We start from the raw sequence: 22,683 nt of genomic DNA on the forward strand, positions 1-22,683 counted from the left end.
TTTAATTATTTCGATAAGATACCCTGAGTTGCATTTAAAAAATAGCTAAACCAAATACATGCTCAAATATCAATTAATGCGGGGAGAGAGCTAAATAATTGCCATTTATTATTTTATACTTGGAAATGTCAGATTATAGTGTAGGCATTTACTTAAGTGCAATCACAGTACTGTTTTAGGAATTTTTAAAATCATAGAGTCTTAGAACTGGTCTTTGAAATGATGTAGCATCAAACCATTTGAAGAAAAAATATTTAAAGAAACAAACTGGCACCGAATGAGTTGGGATTCCAGCATCTCTGACCAGAATTGGACTGACTTAAGGATACAGTCAGTTTCTGCTCATTGCCTTTCAAAGTGCACAGACAGCATCTGAAGTCATGTTTAACGATGAGGCCATCTTGTTTCAGTGCAGTTGAAGTTCAATTAATTGATCTTCTGTCTGAAAGAGAAATTGGAATAATTCTGTTTTGTATTGAAAGGGCTAAACTGCTTTGGAACGAAATTTCAAAATGGTTGGACTTTCCAGGGCTTAGAAAGCAAACTCTCTCTCTGATAGTAAACACTTTGTCACCAAGGTTTTCCAGTAGGTTCTTACTGAGAATTTTTAACATCGACTTATTTCTTTAGGGTCCCTGTAGTTAGAAACCCAATGTCTGTCGTCTTTAACATCTGCAAGGTACCCTTCTGCAGGCCTATGCTTATGTCTGCAATCTTCGTCTTCTATTTTCTTTTAAAAATATTTAAAAATTCAGTTACAGTTGACATACAATATTATATTTGTTTTAGACGTACAATATAGCGGTTATACAATATAACTTATGAAGTGATCCCCTGCTCCGTCTAGTCCCCATCTGACACTATACAGTTATTACCGTATTATTGACTATATTCCCTGTGCTGTATTCTTGAAGAAGTAGTTACACTTTCTTTTCCTTACTTTCTACTCTTTCCCCAATGTGTTAATTTTCTATAGCTGCCTTAACAAACGACCACAAGCTTACTGCTTTGAACAGCACACGGTAATAGCCACAGTTCTGGACGTCCGACGTCTGGGGCAAAAACGGAAGCGTCCGCAGGGCTGGTTCCTTCTGGAAGCTCTAGGGGGCAGTCCATTTGCTTGTCTTTAGCAGCTTCTAGAAAGCTGCTGACATCCCGTAGCTCCTGTTCCCATGTCACATCACCTCCTGTCTCTGCTCCACTTATCACATCTGTTGCTCTGTCTTCTGCCTCATCCTTTAAGGAGCTTGTAATTACAGTGGGTTCCCCCCAGACAACCCAGCGTCAGCTCTCCCTCTGGAGACATTTAATCACAAAGTCCTTTGCCGTGGAAGGTTATATATTTCCAGGGAATCGGGGGAGCAGAAGTGGATGGCTTTGGGGGCATTCATCAGCCAGTGACACTTAGTACGCTATGATCTTGTCATCGTGAGGGCCAGGAGAACCAGTCATAACGTTCCAGAACCTGGAGGGTTCTGTGTCAGACCTCCGTGTCTCCTGCACTTAGCTGCACTTGCCCCATCCTTAGCTGAACTTTCTCCCTGGAGCCGAGTTCCTGAAACACTCGCCTCGGTCTTGTGACTCCACACTCGCCCGCACGTCACTTCTCAGGGAAGCGTCCTCCTCACTTGTTTTGACTTAATAAAGGAGTCGCATCCATGATAACCTCCCTCTGCCTGTTTACTTACATGTCTTGACTTCTCTCCCAAACACAAAAATAACCCTTGAGTGTCGGAGATATTTTGTATGACTGTACCCACCACCCCCTTCATGCAGTGCCATCCCTGGTCAAACATTGTTGATTGAATTAATATGATAAGAGAATAGAGCCTGAGACGGTGTTTAGAGATTCTTTAATTACTTTGTAGTTCATCTCATGAATGTATTATTTGTATTCGTTTCCTAGGACATGTATCCATGTGTTCAGGCACATTATGGTACATTCCTGAAGAACTCATAACCCCTTGAGTATTCTCAGTGTCTTCTGCTAAGACTGATTAGCATGCAGACAGTCGCCAAAAGAGGGCACTTGTTCCAAACTACCTGGGCCATCCTCTGGTCCCGAGAGCACTTGATGTACCCAGGAAGGTGAGAATCAAATTCCATCCAAAGCACAAACAAATATTGTTGCTGTTGCACTGAGGGAGAGAAGCGAAATATCGGTACCTCCTAATGCAATGTTGTTTTCCCCCAAGAATGCTTCACCTTCATTTTATTTAAAGAAAAATGTAGACAGGATGGTGGAAATGAGCTGATAACCTTGTGCCGGTGGATATGACTCTGCTCCAGGGAACACACGGAGAAGTAATGCTTTCAAAATAACATCAAGAAATGAAAGTGAACATTAAAAAAAAAAATGCTGTCATCAATGTAGGATTTCCAAAGGTTATGTGGAAAATGGCTTTAACGGGCGTTTATAGCAGCTCTGATCTCGTTGTGTTTTGTTTTGTTGTGTTGTGTTGTGTTTGAGAAATGTCCTAGCCAGAGATATATTTGTTTTCTTATGACAGTTCTGCTGTTACCTTCTGTGTTTACAAAGAATAAATGGATACATTTAATGGTAGTTGTCTACGATAAACGGTCATGTCCAACATTGTGCTCGGACGCTTTAATTTTAATTGGTAGTTGGGTGTCGTTTCACATAGAAAACATTCGTTTCGGGCTCTCTCACGTGGAAATGCTGTTAGCACTTTTGTTTTCTCATAAGTTTCTTGTTTTGCAAGACTTTGTAAATAGAACTTATTTCCTAACGTGACACACATGAGGTGGATTTCCTAAAAACTTGAAAGCTTCTTATTCCGAGGACGTTAAGGTACTTATTTCTGACGTGCTGTAAAGAGGTAGCTGCTATCTGTGTCCTCAGCATCGTAACTCTCAGGTGATGGGGAGTAAAAAGGAAATGTTCTGAGAAAGGAAGAAAGGATAAGAGACCCCACGTCACAGCCGTGTAAGTGACAAGCGAGCCACTTCCTTCTCCGTCTTCTTTTGGCGCTTGTCTCGAACCTGAACTCTGGTGGTGCCCCTGTGATGTGAAGTTGAGTTTGAGCCAAAAGAAGCACTTGCTCCTTCCAACTGACAGGCTTGAGAGGTCAGGCTTCAGGTGGTAAGCGGTCACTCCTGGGGAAACTGAAATGAGTGACAGCCCTGTGTGAGCTGAGCCCTGGTCAGATTGGGACATTGAATGTCAGTCAGCTCACTCTCAGCCACGCGTCAGGCCGAGGTGCCCCCATACACGTTCTATTATTGCGGCATGAAGATTTCCCTCCTCTTAGGAATGCCCCCAGAGTTACATAAGGAGCAGTATCTAAAGTTTAGCTGACTATCTTTTCTTTTCTTTTCTTTTCTTTTTTTTTTTTTTAAGAAAATGACTTACTCAAAACTCTGATACTCACAGGAGATGGTTAATATTAGGACACTCCAGTCTTTTGTGTCTGGAATAATCTTGATGGGCCGACGACATGACCTGAAACTTTATCCTTTACCCTTGGTTATATTAATGGTTTGTAATCTTTGTGAACAAAAGGTGTCTTTTTTTTTTCCCCTTTAGTCATGCCAGAATCAGCAGTTGGGTGTTTTTCAGTAATTAGTGTCTAGTACGACCTCTCTTCACTCAGATCAAAAGGTTGAGCTGATGTTGTGTCTTTGCCCGTCCTGTCCAAATCAAGTTCCCTCCGTTTTGCATGAGTTATGGAAACAATCTCAGCCCACTCGAATAATGACACATGTATTGGTTGCGTCGCAGATTTCAAACTTTTCTTCGTGGTCATGGCTCTTTTTGATTCTGCCAACAAGTCAGGCAGACATGTCCTGTGCATTGTCTAGGGGTAGACACTGAGAGGACACGAAGTCAACGGATGAGTATCCAAACTCGGGCTGTGCAGGGAATGCAATGCCCAGGGTTTATTGCAAAGCCCCTCGTTGTGGCTTTGCAAGCACTTTGTTCCTGGAGGCAGACATGAGTTTATCAGTTACATGAGCTTGCACATACTGTCTCCGCAAAATGAAAGGAAGCATTCTCACTAACAGTTTTGTTTGGAGGCTCACAACTTTATTTAAAAGATTCCATTCTGCCGATGTATTTTAAGAACACAATTAAATCACGGGTGATTGATTTGAAGTCAGCAAGCTCTTTATATGGACGCTGCCAGATCTCTTTTAACTTCGAAGGGTGGTAAGAGGCACCAGAAAATTTACAGCTCAATTAACACAGAAGGCTTTTATTGGTTAATCATTTTATCACCGCTACAAAAATACCATAATACCGGGAAGACATTATTAATATCATAGTGGTTAAGAGCACACGCTTTAGGAAGAAAAAAAAAAGTAGGGTGTGAAAATGGCATTGCCTCTGTTATGTTGAATCTATCTCGACTTCTTAAACCATTTCTTTCTCTGTAAAATGGGGAGCGGTGTGGTCCCGTGGGATGGCTGTGTGGAGTAAACAGGAAAACCGTGTGCTCACCCTGGAACTCTGTTGGCACGTCCTTTAATGCCTCCAAACTGACGCTGATTTCTGGGGGGACATGACTGCTTCGTTTATTTGAATGAATTTTTACTTTTTAATTATATGATAGTTTTTTGTTTTTTGGTGTTTTAAAATTAAGAGTAGTTTTCAGCGCCCCACGTCAGATGGCACATTTGTCACAATATGTGAACCTACAGGGACACGTCATTATTACCTAAAGGCAATGGTTTCCATTAGAGACTCTTGGTGTTGTATATACTCTATGGATGTGGACAAATATATAATGAGATATAGCTGTAATTATAATATCACACAGAATAGTTTCACTGCCCTAACATCCTTTGTGCTCTGCCTGTTCTCCTCTGCCCCCCAAACCCCTGGCAACAACTGATACTTTCACTCTCTCAATAGTTGTCCCTTTTCCAGAATGTCACAGAGTTTGCATCACACAGTACATGTTCTTTCACTTAGTAACATGCATTTAAGGCCCTGTCATATGTTTTCATGGCTTGAGATCTCATTTCTCTTTAGTGCTGAAGAATATACCACAGTCTGGATATAACCCCGTTCATTTGTTGACTCATCTCCTGAAGGGTATCTTGGCTGCCTCCAGGTTTTAGCGTGGTCAGTAACATTGCTAGAAATACCCGTGTGCAGGTTTTGGTGTGGACATAAATTGTCAGCTTCTTTCAGTGGCTACCAAGGAGTGCGACTGCTGGAATATACTTTGTCACTTCCTGTAAAAGGGAAGAAGCTGCTCCTTAGCTTGAATTTTCAAACAATTGTGTGCATTGTGAATGAGAACGCACTTAGCAAAATGATCCTTCCAAAGACAGTGGCAACGTGTTTGCCAAAGGGATCAATCACACCTACTTTTTAGGATGGTGTTGCTAGTATAGGCCACAAGCCACTGAGAGGAGGTGTAAGGACATGGCTGCTTCTCTGCAGACCAGCCACCTGACACCAGTTGCCTGGGTAGGGATGGTGTAGGAGGCAAAGCAAACTTGTCAGTGTCATATTTATATTCATGAGACACACATGCCTGATGAGCAAATCTCTACCTTTGAATGCTTAAAGAACCTGACAAATATACCATTGGCATTACAGAAAAGGACACCCACTTCTCTTTCATTTTCCTTCTTTTTTTCCAAATGTAAATGTTTTCCACATCTTTGCCGCGTTCCCCTGCCTCACCTTCCCTTCTCTTCTGGGGGAAAATGTATGGGATTTAATTTTGTGTGTATCTAATTCTAAAATTGGAAAGTTAATCCCAGCATCCTATTTAGATATGCTGTTGAGTTTGTGTTTGCAAACTGGAGAATATGGAACTAATCAGGGATCACTGATATATTTCACATGAAAGACAAAAGGGCATGAGATTGTAATTTCGAATAAATGTAGTGTCTGATGTTATTGCAAAATAGCTGGAATGCATTCTTCTGCTTTGGTAGGCAACTGCATTTAATCGGTTTTTTCCTACACTTTTCAAAGTCATCTCTGCACCTGTCACCCTACAGTAATGAAGACTGAGAAGCAGGGTAACGGGTTGAATACATAGGCTGCTTTCCCAGCCAAGGTTAATTTTAGTCTCACCGCCAGCTCAACAAGACAGTCGTAGGTGGGAAATACCAATGACTGAGGTGGCAATGTTTCCTTCTTCTTTTCTAGCATTGAATTTTAAGCAGAGCATACTTCTAGGTCATCCACCAAGTGATGTATCAGCATATTGGTTGAGTTCATGTAGACCTTGTTGGGGCACCTGAAGACAGTCAGTTCCATCGGATGTTCTGTTCTTTAAAGAGAGATTCTTACTCAATTTTAGATTAGAGACCTGGGCCAAAGAGAGACGTTAGTGGCCATTTTGAGCCCTTTAGAAAAGTGATGGACAGGAGAGACACAGCTTGTGGGCTTTCACTGACGGCATGAGAAAAATGGTAGAAAGTGCCAACATCAATGGAGGGAACTTTCGAGCAGAATATTGGGAAATGTATATTGACATTCATTCCATGTACTCACCCTCACTCCTGGACTCCTGGTTCCCTCTTCTGTGTCTATATAAGTGTTCACTTTTAGCCCTATTTCGTATTTTACAATAGTGTCAGTGTAGGTGCATTGGATGCAGATTTGCCAGATGAAAATGAAACACAACCCCCAAATAAATGGTGTATGATTGCATCTGTGACAGGAGATAATGAAATAGCACCTGAAAAAAAAACATTAGATGAAGCTCTTTATTAAATGACTTTGAAAAGCATTTAATTCCAAGTAATGAATTTTATTTCATGGGATGCATTCTCCTTAGTCAAGGTGGATAAGGCTGCATGATTTGATGTTATCCTACCATTTCTCTTGATAGTTTTTGTTTAATGCAGGTCCTTGTATTACATATAAATTATTTCCTTGATGGTGGAGAATTTCATGTTTCTCTTACCCAGGTTAGCCTGAGTACATGTATGTATGTATGTATGTATGTATGTATGTATTTTTTACCTGTTCCAAAACTCAAAGCTCAGTTGAACTTCTGTTAGACCATAGAGTTCCATCCTGTGTGGCAAAGTACAGTCATTCTACCTACCCCGGAGGAAACAGGAAGTTCATGTTGGAGGAATTTAACCCAGGAGAGAACGACGTAGTGGCTAGAGGATCACTGGACTGAGAACTGAGTGTAGGGATTACATACATTTTGCATAGTTATGGCAAGTTGGCGCCTCCTCGCCCTCACCTCCCCCAAGGTTGAAAGCCCCTGCACTTGTACAAACAGGTATTGCACGCTCCTTCTTAGGGGGAAGCTGAACTGACAGTGAAAAGAATTCCAAAAATAGCATTTGAAGGTCATTGGAATAAATTCTTTATTCACCGTGTAAAAATCCACCTGCTAGGATCCCTGCCTATCCACACGGAGGTGATTCTTAAATGAGAAAAGATAGGCTGACATCCTATATATTCTAGGGTAGCCTGCAATAGACTATCCAAACAAATGAAACAAGAGAAAAAAGGAAGAAACATACACAGCACCAACTACAAAACGTGAAAAAAAAATTTCTGATCTATAACTTATAGGAGATGTGGCAAAATATTGACCCTTTGAAAAATTAACAGAATAGCCACATTTAAAAATTAGATTGGAAAATAAATAGGACATTTCCTGTGGAGAAAGCTTGATGAGAAAGACATGCAAGAATGCAAGAAAGAAAAGGAAAATAATTCTCAGTGTAGGAATTCGTCATCTAAACAGTGGTTATAGAAAAGGGTGAAGAAATGACTTAAAAATAAACTTTCCCCAGCACTGAAAGGTGCAAGCTTCCAGGCATCTGAGGTCCATTGTATGCCCATCAGTGAAACACACTCTCAAGCCTACTGTTGAGAAATTTCAGAATACCCAGAAATTTCAGGTTACACAGAGAAGACCTGAAGAGCTTGGGATCCTCAGAATGGTTGGAGAGAAAATAAGGAGAGACGGAGGGAGGGAAGAAGGGAGGGAGGGAGGGAGGGAGGGAGGGAGAGAGAGAGAGAGAGAGAGAGAGAGACATAAATAATCAACAGTTAGAATGCCAGGAGGCCTTTCCACGTCTTTACCAAAACTGACAACAGAGAACTCTGGCCTGATCAAATTTTCAATGTGAGGTCAGACTAAAGATGTTTCGACTCATGCAGTGTTTCCAAAAATTTACCCGTCATGCACTCTTTCTCAGCAAGCTGTGTGATTATGGGTTCCTTCTAATAGCAGAATAAGTAACGTATGGAAAGTCATGGTTTACAAGAAACCATGGACGTAACAGAAGATAGCTAAAGGAATTGTGTCCCCCATTGAGTGTTAGCAGCAGATGGGACACACAGGATCCTAGAGAGAGACCCCAAACGACAAAAATACATTGATAAAAGAAAAGGGAATGAAGCATTGGACTCTGTGGAAATAGTATTTGTGATGGGCTTTTAGTTCTGTGGGAGTGTGGGGACAGAGCCCCAGAGAGCAGTTTCCCGGCTCTCGGCGTCATGTGGAAAGGTGCTGGCTCGGGTAGTAGGTGGCCATCAGGTGTGGCTAGTTGGCCGTCAGCTGCTACCAGTTAGCCATTAGCCACTGATAGAACTGCCGTAGCTGAGCTAGCAAGGGCGGATTGTGGATTGTGGATTGCAGTTAGCAAGTGAGATAGGTTGGCAGAGAAGTGGACAGAGGGTTATGGATTGTGTGGCTCCTGCTTCCTGTGTCTCCAGCCCAGCTGCCAGCGGGACGATGGTGGTATGACTCCCCTACCTATGGCTCCGTGGGTGTTCCTTTTTGGCCTCACCATGGCCTGCGTTCTTATGTGGGGAGCAGGACTAGAGGCCCCGCATGACACCCTGCATGACAGTGAGCATTTAGGAAAATTGAACAGTATGTTCACAGAAAGCATGAAAATTAAGATCTGGGGCTGCTTTGTCTCCAGATAAAAGAGGTTACTCAAGAAAGGAGATGTCATCAGAGCACAGTGGTTCAAGAGTGCCTATGAATTGCTCTATTCCAGAAATACCAACACTGAAGAGTGATATAAGCAAGATAGGGTCATCAGGATATTGGGCAGTTAGGCAGATAGGCTGGTGGTTGGCCACAGATAACTTCTAGGTGACATCTACAGATGACGTATGGAGAGAAAGTAGCATAAATTACTGTTTAGGACGTGATGGAGCCTATTTGGAGAAGAAAAGCTCAAAGACACAACAGTGTTGCCTCCTGAGGCAGTTGTGGTCATAGAGTGGGGCGTGGGGGTGGTAGCTTGGGGCAGGATTTCACTGTTGGATGCTATTGTTTCTGTTTAATCAATACTGGTAGTTTGGCTTTTAAGCCTGCATGCGAGTCTTGTTTGTCGAAACCCATTTTTTCCCCAAAGAAAAACAATAACGTGAGCATTGCATGATGTGTGGACATGAACAGCGTGATCGAAAACACCGGTTTTGCAAATTCAGCTGCCCATGGGAGTCCCCTAGCGAGTGTTATAAATACCCAAACCTGTGCCTTGTTACCCCAGAGATTCTGACTTACTTGGTTCAGAGTGCAGCTGGGGCTTTGAGATTGTTCAGTTGTCCCCAAGGGACTTACAGTAGCATGTCGGATTGCTTTAATTGAAAATGCCATCCAGTGTCCCCTTCGCCTGGATACAGTGCCTTCCGTTAAAAATAAAAATAGGGATGACCATTGAGACATCTTTGTCACTCTCTTCATCACCTGATGCGTTCTTTATAGAAAAACTGTCTAATCCGTTAAGAATGACCTAACACTTCTCTCCAAAAGCTTTCCATTTTCCGGTGGTTGTATTTTTTTTTTCCCCCCGAAGTTACAGAATGTTCCCGTTTTGGAGTGCTTTGTCTGTCGTACTGGAAGCCCATTGTTCATGCTCACTGGTACCGTGCTGATGTACTCGTTTCACTTTCTGCTGTTTCTGTCACTGCCCACGAGGTTGAATTAAATGTTAGTGTCTCAGTTTGCATTTCCCAGGCAGTCATCGTAAGTGGCTTCTTGGAGCAGCTCCTTGCACTCTGCTCCTGGTCACATTCCATGAGGTCCTTTATCTCAAGGGCCAGGGACATCATTATGAGCTCGAAGATTTGTTGAGTGGTCGAGAATGCTTATACTGGAGCCAAATTGTCTTTCATTACAATCTGGCCGTTCCCAAGCTGCTGCCTTGAGGGGGAATAAGATCCTAAGTAAACACCAGTGGTTAGCAGTAGGACACTTTCTCTTCCCTCTAGTCTAGTCCACGTTTCTTCCATGCACCATTCACCCTCTACACGTCAGAGGGGGCGTAGCTCTCCAGTTTTCAAGGAGAAGCCGGTGGCTTACAAAAGCATTTTGGAGGAGTCACGTTTATCCTAGACAAGCGAACTCATTAAACCCAGGCAGTGCTGACGTTTACAGTTGCATGGCTTGATCTTATCCTTGCGTCTGCGTTTCAAAGTCTTGGTGTTGGTAGAACTTACTCATTTGTTCCCTGTCTCCGCTGGGGACGGCTGTGTGCTGTCATGCCTCGAGGTCCCCTGCTGTGACCTGCAAACATCCCATGTCCATGAGAAGGATTCATCTGATGGAGAACTATGCCTGCCTCTCTCCTTCCCTTCCGATTTCCCTTCACCTGTTATGTGTTTGGCCTTCCTGATTTTCCTCTTTGAGAATACCCTTAACGCTGATACGTTTTCGGTGTTCTTTAGTGCATTTCTACAAGCTCTTAATTTGTGACATAAAATGAAACATCAAAATGGCCTCATTGGAAGGGGCCTTGTGGTTTTAATGTAGTTTGTAATAATCTTGGGAAGGCATCTACAGAAAGAGAGAGAGAGAGAGAGAGAGACAGAGACAGACAGAGACAGAGAGAGAGAGAGAGAGAGAGGAAGAAAGAATGAGAGAGAGTGAAAATGCTAAAGTTCGTTTATTAATACGCTTTGAAACCAGCTATCTGGGCTTCCGTAAATTCACTGTATTTTCCTAATGACCCAATTAATTCAAAGCACATACTTAATAGCGTCAAATTTGTTGTTGTAAAACCGTTTTGGTATAATCGGCCTGTGGTGCCCCAAGATTTGAAGTTGCATTAGGAACCTCGTCTTAAAATGGCACTCATACTGTTGTTAGAGTTCCACTGGGGAGAATTTGTCACATAATAATTTGTCACATAATAATTTGTCACATAATAATTTAACATCAAGATCATATATATATATATGTTATATATGTTAACAGTTATATATGTTAACTATATATATATAGTTCGCCATCATCAGAAGTGTCTGGACGCTGATGGGAACTATTTTGATCACCTCTTGTCATTGCAGAAATCAAATGTGGCTTGTATTCATTTTTTTGTTATCGGTATATATTGAGTAGTACAATTTTAATACAGTTTTTTTGTTTGTTAAAATGTGTGTACATGTTTTGTCCCCCTCTGTGTATACGAGTATATAAAATACGTGCATCTTCTCAGTGCCACGCTTGGGGTGGGCCAAGTGGAAAAAACGTGCAGTAACAGACTGGTTAAGGCATAATTAAACATGGGGGAACTAGAACAATCATGGCAGAGGATTTAATTGGCTTTAATTGGGTTAGGAGGAGTAGGCCAGAGTGAAAGAATAGCTCTTAATAGGAGGTCTGAAAATAGCCAAGGAAAGCAGTAATTGCAGAAAAATCTGTGACATCTGATTACTGTGGTGGGAAAAAAAAAAAAAAAAAAAAAGACCAACCTTTTTCTATCCTTATCTGTACAGAATGAGGTGACTGGGAGAAAGAAATCTTCCCACATATATATTTAAGCAAAGGAGGAGGGAGTTTTGAGGTTCAAAAGGGACATGGTACAGGTTACAAGTCAGAAGGCAGACACGAGACAGAGCTACCCTCTTAGAGGTTCAGGATTTTGCCATTTGTTACGAAATAGGCAAGAGCTTATATAACACTGAGCCTTTGTCACATTTTTCTCTTAGAAATGGAGCATGGGGAGTTGGGAGGACAGGCATGGAGAAGCAATGGGGTTACGCATGTCACCATCGGTTCTTTTCTTTTCTGGAATTCTCTGGGGCTTTAATGAGTAGAGACTCCCTCCTGGCACACAGCGTCCAATGGTAGATGAATTCACTTCTTCTGACACGTTCCGTTGCGTTACTCCATTAATTTGCGGTCTTTTGCGTGGAAATTCACATTAGCTAAGGTTTTCGATGCATTTGTGATTAGCAAGCCATGTATATCCGTATTCGAATGTCCTTTATTTACAAAATTTAGACATGACATTTAAGTTGCGTGGGTTCAGAGAGGAAAGCGCCCTGTGGTTGCCAGAACCTTTCTAGAGGTTCGAGGTGCTCTGGTCTTGGCTGTGACACCCCACCTTGCAACGGATTTACAACCGTACAAAGTGGCACAGAGAGACGTTTAATTTCCTGCGTGAGAAAAGGTCCAGTGTTCCCGTGAGTCCCTTGTCATGTGGCCACAGCTTTGCCCTCTCGGGAAGCCAAGCTGAGTTGCTCTCAGCTTCCACCAAACGTCTCTGGGGAGAGGCGCCCAGGGGGAGGGTATGACTAGAACAAAGCAAGACCGCCAGGTAGAGGTAAGTGTCATTTGTTCTCATGCAGTAATTATGCTAAGGGCAGGTCTTCCAAAGGGAGGGAAGACCTGCCAGAAAAGCCTTGTATGAGATTGTTGAGTAGGAGGTCTTTATTCACTCAACCACATCCATCTTATCTACCAATAGACAGCCATCCTGTAACCTTCGCTCCACCCACCAGGAGGTGGTCACTATAAATGGAGGTGGTGTCAACAGTTTAGTAAGTAGTCAAGGGTTCTGAAGCGTGAATGCCGGGCAATGTGTGTGTGTGTCAGGCCCCTTTGTCAGTTTGGTGAAAAATATGCACCCTCTCTAAAAATAATACTTTAAGTCATAAAATGAGATAAACTTGAATAAAAAGTTTCACTGAAATAGTTCTTGAGATCTCTCTACAATGTGCCATAAAAATATATATGTGCTTCTTTATTGTGTATTAAATAACCAAATCTAATTAAGAGGCTCATAAGAGTCACAAGGTCAACATAGTGGTGACTAGAAACAGTATTTTTAGATATCTACAATACCATTAATTTGATATGAAAATATATTTGATTTCTGTTGGGGGTAAAGTTATAGGAATTTCTAATATTACTAAGTGTGAGTTTGCATATGTGTGTGTTACACCTACATTCATAACTGAAGCAAAGATTAAATTCCAGTTCACATTTAGTAAAAACAAAACGTGATTTTGCGCATCCATCATAGTTTACAGAACCCATGAGTGGGAGTGTGGCAGTCGTGGACTCTTGCGTAGAGAACCTCTGAATTTGGAACTGGGTAGAGGAGCGAGTTTTAAATCTTATTTTATTACGATTTTCTTTTTAACACCTGTCTTCGCATGTAGGAATCTACAGACAAAGGGGGATGTGAGAGTAATTAGACTACAATTTAGTGGGTCGAGTGTGAGAATTCTTTTTGTGTCAAAAAATAAAGTGAGGCATCTAGTGGAGTAGAATCTTTCTGTTACTTTTATGTTTCAAAACTTGAATGTCTCAAGAACGATTATTACTGAATATCATTTACTGCCGTCACTGGCAAAATACATTTCATTTTGACGAATTTTACTCTGTTTTATGTTTGTGCGGGGTGGAAGGTGGGTTTTTAAGGAGATGTCTCGGAGCCCTGTTGTGTATTCTTGACTTTACCCTGATTCTGTCTCTTGACTTTGAACTTATTCTTTCCTTCCTCCCTCAACCATATGCGTCATTCTCCTCCCTTCCCAAGCTAATGTGAGACACGCAGGTTTTTAAGGGAAGCCTCTTGACTCTACCGCAGATCTTGGAAGCCCTGGTCATTTCCCAGAAATAGAAGTTCTCATATCAGTTGAGTTCTAATCCCAAGACAGGAAACCTCTCTGGACTTTTCTCTGGAGTCTCAATCTTGGGGGGGAAGAGTCTGTTTTCACGCATGAATATTCCTGTTTGAGGACTGTAGAGCAAGCATTTTGGGGAATGGGTGGAGGTGGTAGGGCCAAGACTGAAGAAAGATCTTGACTTTCCTTGTCCACAGTCTTGATGAGGAAGTAGAAACTGTGGCAAAAGGATTGGTTAATAACCTGGAGCCCTACACCGTGTAAGCACGTCACCCTGTCATTTTAAGGGACTCTCTACCACTAGTGGCTCGTGAGCAGAGCGCAAAATATCAGTGTGTATCACTCTGACCATTTCCCAAGCACAGGGTCTTCCCTATAAAAGGAAGCAGCCTTTCCTATAAGATGAAGGATCCCATAGGCAAATAGGGTACATGCTTCTGGCAAAACGTGGGGCAGTCCCGCTGGGGTTAGGTAAGATTGAGCTGGTCCTTGGGTCCTGGAGGAAGACTCAGGAAGTGTGCTCAAGGCTCTCTCTTTTTGGGCATCACACTGTTCATTAGTCGAGGCTATGAATAGCAGTGTCAAAGCCAGTTATGAAAGACCTGGAGAGTCACACTTATTATTATCACCCAACGTGATTCTTCTTGTCATCTCCCACTTAAAAGTACACAGTACTTTTCCACGTTAACCTCCGAATGCCCAACTGTCCAACCCTCCATCTGCACACCCACTGTCAGACGGGGCGAGGTCCCACCATGTCTGAGCTGAACTCTTGGTCCAACTGTGCTGTTTATGGACAGACTGGTCTTTTTTCACGGAAACTGAACCTACTCTTTTTTTCTTTTTCTTTATTAAGAACCTTCTCTTAAAGTTAAGGTGTTGTGGAAATCGACTGAAAGTGCCAAAGACTAATGCTTTCTACAGCTCTCTCAAAGAGCAGTCCAAAGACTCTATGTCTTCACGATGAAGGTCCTACAGGCAACACCCACAGGGCTAGATTGGGGGGCCCATAGGAAGTTTGTCCTGGGGATGTGATAGAGCTGGTGGTGCAAGTGAGTTTACCACAACTGACCCACAGGAGGCGAACTAAGGCGAATGTCCTAAAACCTGACCGGGCCATTATTTTCTGCCTGTCCTGTACAGGTTCCTTCTGCCTTCCTTCTGCATCTTTTTCTTCCTTTTAGTGTAATAACCTTTGCCGAAGCCCTTGTCTTTTCCAAGTATTAATCATCTATGGTCTTTGACCTGACATTGCTCAGCGTCTAGCATTACCTGTAAACACTGAGGAAGTAACTATGACAATGTGAACATTCCTAACTGGTATCGTCTTTCCCACTTTCTGTAAATCTTGCTAGGCTTGTATTCACATTCCCGAATTGCAATGTTTCACTCTTCTGTTACTGTATTACAGAACCCTTTCGGCCCAGATCTCTGTACATAATCCAGAATTTTAAAGGCGTGTCTTAGACGCTGTATCCCAAATCCATCCTTGCATAAGCCCCGAGTCCCAAAAAGAAGGGAGTGGGAGGACACGGACCACATATTTGCTTAATTGTACTAATTTAAATACAGGCTTGGTCTCATTAGCTGGAATGTAGGCTATATTCAGATGGGGATTTGTTTGGTGTATCTTTATGTTTATCAGAGTGGAAGCATTTAGTAGAACCTCAGGAAGTATAATTAGCTGGCGTTTCTTTGGGGATACTTGTTCTAAATTTATGTATACTTACCCACACATACATAGATGTGTTTACATGTACTGTATAAATATGGGTATGTATAGTCACACACACTCACACAGCTTGATATCCATGAGTTACATCCTGTTACTATGCCCATATTATAGGTAAGAAAATGGAAGCATTGATGGTTTACACCCTCCTCTGTGGTGCTGATGAGAAAGTCAGAGCCAGGTTTGACTCTGGGAAGCCAGACTACACGTCCATAACCATTGCTCCAGACTGCCAAAAAAATGTATACACATTTTAAGAAAGGAAAAAGTTGTAATAAAATTGTAATGCTCAATATATACCAATAACAAAAGATGAATACAAGTCCCGTGTGACTTCTCCAATTGCAAGAGGTGTTCAAAGTGGTTCCCATCAGCGTCCAGACACTTTTGAGATGTTGAACTCCTGCTTGAGCCACGTTGACCAAAGTGTCCACTTGTGTACATTTTCCTGGCACCCCCGGTATTTAATGACTGGAGGAGTAAGTATTCCATGCCCTTCAGTGTGTATTTGAATCTCCTGTTCTTCAGAGCGCTCATGCTTAGAACCATGTCTCTGGAAATGGACAATTAGCATCACACATAATAGGTTTTATTGATTGTCCACAACACAAAGGGCATTGGAGAAGACACTCTGGGGGGTTACAAGGAATAGAGAACGTGTAATTCGGAACCTAGGGAACTTCATGTCTCAGTGGGTTAGTTTGGAGATACACACACTTCACGGGTATATTATTAGTTTGGATGTAAAGTATATATGTTTGAAAACGTGTATATATTTAATTATGTATGTAAATATATGTAAATTTAAATGTTCATTATTACATATTAAAACGTGTTGTTTACATATATAACATTTGCATATATTATGTATAATATTTACATATATAGTTCAAGTATAAACTCTTGTGAAATAACTTTATAGTTAGATATGAAAAGAAGGAAGTGGGCTGTTGGTACAGTATAATTAGTACAATGAATGAAGTGAATATGGGAAAAACCCCAATTTTTTTTTTTTTTTTTAATATTCATTTTGAATGTTGATGTAGAAATCAGGTAAATGAAAATCTTGTTGACATGTTTACCACCTGCTAACACATGTGATGTGGTATTGGAAACTATTTTTTAAGGATCTGGCTGCTTCTGACACAAGGGGCTTCCCACGTTTTTAAGGGCCAGTTATCTCACTGAACTTGCGGCTTTCTGCTTCATTGGAGAACGTTCCATTCCCACCAGCTTCCATATCTCTTGTTGACGGACGTTTCAAGGACAACAGTCTAAGGCTTCAGAGCACCCTCAGGCTGAGGGCTTCGTCGAAGCCCTCGCTGTGCCATCAGGGAGCTGCTGCCCTGGATGCTAAGTGATGTACCAAAGGTCGCCTGGCTAATTAGTGAGCAAGCCAGTCGCAGCCTTAGGTGACCTGACTCTCTGTTTTAGCAGTGCCATCAGGAACTTGATGCTTTTTATGGCATACGCGGCTGGATAGTTGATTCCCTTGGGCTTGTAACATAACCTTGGGGAAAACAGTTCCTGGTTGTCCTCCAGTTTTTCAATCTAAGATATTTTGATAGAGCATGGGAAAAATAATGTTACGGAGTCAAACTTTAGACACGCATCTTTTGATTAAAATTGTCATTGTCAAATAACCCTACTCATAAAATGTGCACTACAGAGAGTTATCAGTAAAATTTAAACATACCCATTGGCAGAGTTATAGAGCATGACTCATTTTTTTGTATATCCATGTGAGTTCATTCTCTACCATATCTTAAGGCAACAACTGTCCCAGAATTTGGTTTCAGTAATGCCTTTGCTATTTTAACATTTTAGCACAGATAGAGCTCTAAGCGTGGGACTGTTTGGTTTTATATAATATGACGTAAATAAAATCACACCATATCTATTCTTCCATGACTTCCTTTTTAGTTGTGAGATTTATCCATTTTGATAACACACGTCGGTATTTTATTCATTTTTCACTCTTGTGTCATATTCTGTTTTCATATACCAGCGTGTATTAATGGATGTCTGGGTTACTCCTTTTTTTCCCTGCTATTATGATTGTGGCTGCAAATGGACGTTCCTTTGCATGTCTTCTTGACACACATATTCAGAGATAAAGACTATATAGGCGAGAGAGAGAGAGAGAGAGACCCGTTTACAGAGCAGAGGTTGTGCAGGTACGTGACAGGTGCATTGCATCACCTCAGCTGAGTTGTCTGTTCTAGAAAGAAAGATGACGCCCGCCCCACTTGGGCACCACAGAATGCTGGCATTCTCACCAGACACCAAAGAAGAGGCATAATAGAGAGATCTACAGATTGCACACCGTTTGGGAATAGCTATTACAGGCTTTCTTAGTAAACGGTAGAGAAGGCTTTCTGTACAAGCTCATTAATTTGGGCAAGAACCGGGAGCTGCTGTTCTTGTGTCAGCAGCTACTTGGCAACAGACATCTCCGTGTGTCCCAGCCCTTCCGTGGCGCGGAGAGTAACACAAGGGGAGGGCTGCTTCCAACACATTTATCTGCTCTCGGTTTGTTTGTTTGTTTTTCTTGAAGACGCATCCACAGAAATCTCTGTCTTCTAATGCATTTCACAGTCAGAATGGCAATGACGGGAACACCCGGGAGATAGGATTTTATTCCTTGTACGGCGAAAATCCCAAACTAAATGCAATCATTCACCTGATTAAAATAAATATGTATGTATATGTACGTATATATATACATTTTTTTTAAATAAAGCTAATCTCAGTTTGAGTGTATATATATATATATATATATATATATATATATATATATATTATCTAGAGTGAGGGGCACTTTGGGGAGAAATGTATTGCAGTTTTTATTTTGACTTACTGATAGTCTGCTACGTCTGACTAGTCTGAGCCTCGTCTTAATTACAACCTCACACAGAAGGACTGCCCTGGAGAAAATCATTCTAAAATCCCCAGTCAAGTTATAAATCAAGTCGCAAGGCCACTCTGAGACATTACTGTAACCTTGGCAGAGAAAGAGTGTCTGTATATCTTATGTAACTATATGTGTATCTAATAGGTATTAAATATATACATATAGGTGCATAGAAGAGCATGTCACCTCTTATGAAATCCTTTTCAGCCTGTGAATTTTACATGGAAGCTCTTTTTTTTTTGTCCTCAAATATATCGGTTAGTTAAATTTATAGTGATTTTTTTAATAATGTTTGTTCTCAACGTCTTGATTACTTGTAATACGAAAACTTTTAAAGTTGCCAGAAATTTGCATGTGGCTTGCATACATGCACACACACACACATGCACGCATACATATGTATGTACACACACACATACCGGGGGTGCCAAGAAAATGTGCACAAGGGGACACGTTGGTCAACGTGGCTCAAGCAGGAGTTCGCCGTCATCAGAAGTGTCTGGATGCTGATGGGAACCTCTTTGAGCATCTCTTGTCATTGCAGAAGTCACACGGGACTTGTATTTGTCTTTTGTGATTGGTATATATTATTACAATTTTAAAACAGTTTTTTCCTTTATTAAAATGTGTATACATTTTTGGCACTATATATATACACACACATATGCACATATATGTATATCTATGCATATATAAAATTTATATACATATACATACATATATATAAAATTGTGGTTGACATTCATTATTGTTCAGCTTCAGCTTCAGGTGTACAGTGCAGTGGTCAGGCATCTACATCTTCCCTGAGGTGGTCTCCCTGATAAGTCCAGTGCCCATCTGCCACCCCACATAATCTTTACAACATTATTGATTATATCCCCCACACTGTATTTCATATTCCTGTGGCCGTATTGTGACTCCCAATCTGTACTTTCCAATCCCTTCTCTTCTCCCTCCTCTGCAACCCCTCCCATCTAGCAGCCGTCAGTTTTCTTCCTCCTATCTCTCTGAGTCTGTTTCTGTTTTGTTTGTTCATTGAGTCTCTTCTTTAGATTCCACATATAAGTGAGATCATACCGTATTTGTCTTTCTCAGTCTGACTTATTACGTTATGTTTTTTAAATTGTTCTATATTATTATGGGCTACTATTAACCTGTTAGTGTGCCTAATTTATAACTTTATTATAGGTACATGTATGTAGAGGAAAAAACATAGTATATGTAGGGTTCGGTACTATCCGCTGGGGGGGTCTTGGAATGTGTCCCCCACAGATGAGGGCGAGGGGACTAACTACTATGTAAACATATCAGTAAAAGGAAGCTCAAAGAATCTAAATGACTTGCTCACTGCCGACACTCACCGCCAACGCTGGGCTGAGCTTGTCTCTGTACCCAGGCACCTTCTGAGAAGGTCTGTCTTCAGAATCCCCATGCTGTCCATTGGCTGAGTGGGCGTTTTCTCTGTGTATTGCCTCATTGCCGACTCACCACGCAGAAGGCCGCTCACCAAAAGCCCAGAGAGGCCGAATGACTTCCCTCAGCCCACAAGTCTCATCCAAGCACCCAGGTCTGTCCGAAGCAGAAATTAACAGTGTCTCCTATTATGGTGTGGAAATCTCAAGAAGGAAGAACAGGAGCTGGCTGGAAACCAGAAAGTCTTTCAGGAAAACAGAAGACTCCAACCGTGTCATCACCTCTTTCGTGTTCTTGTCTGTCTCTTAATTATTGAGACGTTGCCTCATGCACGATGTGGCGGGTGCCCAATTGTTGTCCGTGGTGGAATTCAAAGATAGAGGCAAACACACAAATCACCCATTGGGTGCGATGCTGCTTTTCACGTTCTATGCTACAATCTCGATTTGTTAGAGCATTTTCATTCAACTCTGATTAACTGGGCCCAGAATGTCACGGACTGTGGAATTTTCCCCGAAGGTAGTAGAGTTCCCTGGTAGATCCAGGTCCGAGCTGTTGCATTCAAAACATAGTTACCAGTTTGACGTATTCTGCTCAACTGCTCACTTAAACGAAAGGCATAATTATTCCAGTTCAGAACTACTCCAAATAACCCACAACGTCCTTACAAATACGTTTGTCTTTTTTTTGAGTTGAAGCGTACTGCGTTTAAAGGTATCCTCCTTGCAAAACCTAATGAAATGCTTTCTATCCCTAATGGTTCATGAATGCTCTGCACTCATACACATTTTTTAAGATCATATGAGCAATGGCTTACGCAGTGAGAGTCCTGTGATGCACGTGAGGGGCTGACTCTTTAAAAGTTGACTCCACCCACTCAGATGGACCCTAAGCTTTTTCCATAGGCTGCAGGGTTTACCCTCGAAGGCAGCATTTTACGTGAAAGTCAGGAGAGCTGTTTCAACACTTTCAGTTATGAATGCTGCCTTGATGTGACAAGCACTACAGCTGGTGCTGGAAATGTACCATCTCGTTCAGTTTTTCCAAGGAAGCCGAGATTCAGGGCGATGATGTATGCTGCCTACAGATATGTGCCACTGAGTTGCCTGAGAAGGATGAGTATCTTGCTGTTAGGGACACATCCTTTCTGTTATATGATAAATACCCGCATGTCGTGACGTCAGTTTGACCCAGATTCGTGTCTCCTTTTTCCTCATCCTAGAAAAGTTAGAGCGCCACTCACGTCTCCTTAGGGAACAGTGACAGTTCCTTTAAACATCTGAGAAGCTGTTTTGGGAGAACCTGTCCATCGACGAGCCGATCTTGTCAATAGTAGTGAAGTTGGGGGATGTCGTTACAGATATCTGTAACGTGTGTAACTTTGGGGGATTTGTTTGTTCATCCAACAGAGACTTGCTAAGTGTTTCCCAAATGCCAGGCATCGTTCCTGGTGAGGGGCACACAGCAAGAACTATGATAAGAGATAGTCTTGCTCGATCCTACCACACGTGGCCACTGCTGTACAAATTCCTCCATGCGTAAGAATCTCATAGCGTGAGGTGGAAGGTTGCATGGAAGAGACAGCACATGGCAGCAGGTGGCAGTTGTCTTGATTCATTGTCCTTATCTGCTTTTCTTTTCCCGTCAGGCTGACCTCTGTGCCCTGGAGTTTTCATAAGGCATCGTCTCCCTTGGAACGTGTTGGATGGTCACCACTTCCTTGGAGCCTCGCGCTTGGCAGAATTTGGTTCCAGGATTAAGGGAGGGCTGCTGTCTCGCGATGGGCTGCACAGAAAACCGCTTGGTTTGTTCTTAACATTGGGCTCTGTCTATGAGTCATCTGCACGGCTTCCTAGCTCGCCCATTACCTCTCCTGGGTCTGTGGCTGCCTGGAAAGCCCTCTGTCTCCGCGGGCTGGCTTCACGGCTTTGTCTGCTCGGTGTTGCATCCCACAGACGCCTTCGGATGTGGGAGTGAACAATGTTGAGACCCCAAGGACTGGTATGGCTCCCCTTGTTCTTCACTCCGGTCTGCATCATGGTGAAGTCCAATGTCCTCCTGTGGATCACCGCTCTTGCCATCAAGTTCACACTCATTGACAGCCAGGCACAGTATCCCGTCGTCAACACCAATTATGGCAAAATCCGGGGCCTAAGAACACCATTGCCCAATGAGATTTTGGGTCCAGTGGAGCAATACTTGGGGGTCCCCTACGCCTCGCCTCCCACTGGAGAAAGGCGGTTTCAGCCCCCGGAACCTCCGTCCTCATGGACTGGGGTTCGAAACGCCACCCAGTTTGCCGCCGTGTGTCCACAACACCTGGATGAGAGGTCTCTGTTGCATGACATGCTGCCCATATGGTTTACTGCCAATTTGGATACTTTGATGACCTACGTTCAAGATCAAAGCGAAGACTGCCTTTATTTAAACATCTATGTACCCACGGAAGATGGTAAGTACTTGATTTAAACAGAAGGCACCATCCACCCACTCAGAGATTTGCCGAGAGGGTTTTATGATGTCCTCTGCATGGTACGTTCTGTAACCCGTGTTTTTTTTCTCGTATTCCAAAGGCAGATATGCGGTCACTTAGGGTTTGTCCCACTTGGATTTACTGAGTCTTTAGTAGATGGTCCGTTCTCTACTAAATGAGTTCATGATTTTTATAGTTTGCCTTTGGAGCCGTGATACAGTGTTTATTGGCAGATGATAACTAGTGGGTGCCTATCGTGTTACCTGGTATACCTGAGTCATTGGTAAAGGAGTCTATCGAAACTAATAGAATTAAGG

The 22,683-nt window shown here is 42.3% G+C and overlaps 1 protein-coding gene across 9 annotated transcripts in view; it reads left to right on the forward strand.

Annotated features, from left to right (window-relative positions):
- The window catches only part of NLGN4X (neuroligin 4 X-linked), a 280,633-nt gene that overhangs the window by 40,660 nt on the left and 217,290 nt on the right, over positions 1 to 22,683 (forward strand). For all 9 annotated transcript variants that reach the window (XM_074323442.1, XM_074323448.1, XM_074323443.1 and 6 more), the window contains one exon: positions 21,542 to 22,345. In XM_074323442.1, coding sequence (XP_074179543.1) covers positions 21,874 to 22,345 — 472 coding nt within the window. In that variant the 5' untranslated portion in view covers positions 21,542 to 21,873. The remainder of the gene's footprint in view (positions 1 to 21,541; positions 22,346 to 22,683) is intronic.

Source organism: Rhinolophus sinicus, chromosome X, assembly GCF_036562045.2.
Source record: "Rhinolophus sinicus isolate RSC01 chromosome X, ASM3656204v1, whole genome shotgun sequence".
Classification (NCBI taxonomy): domain Eukaryota; kingdom Metazoa; phylum Chordata; class Mammalia; order Chiroptera; family Rhinolophidae; genus Rhinolophus; species Rhinolophus sinicus.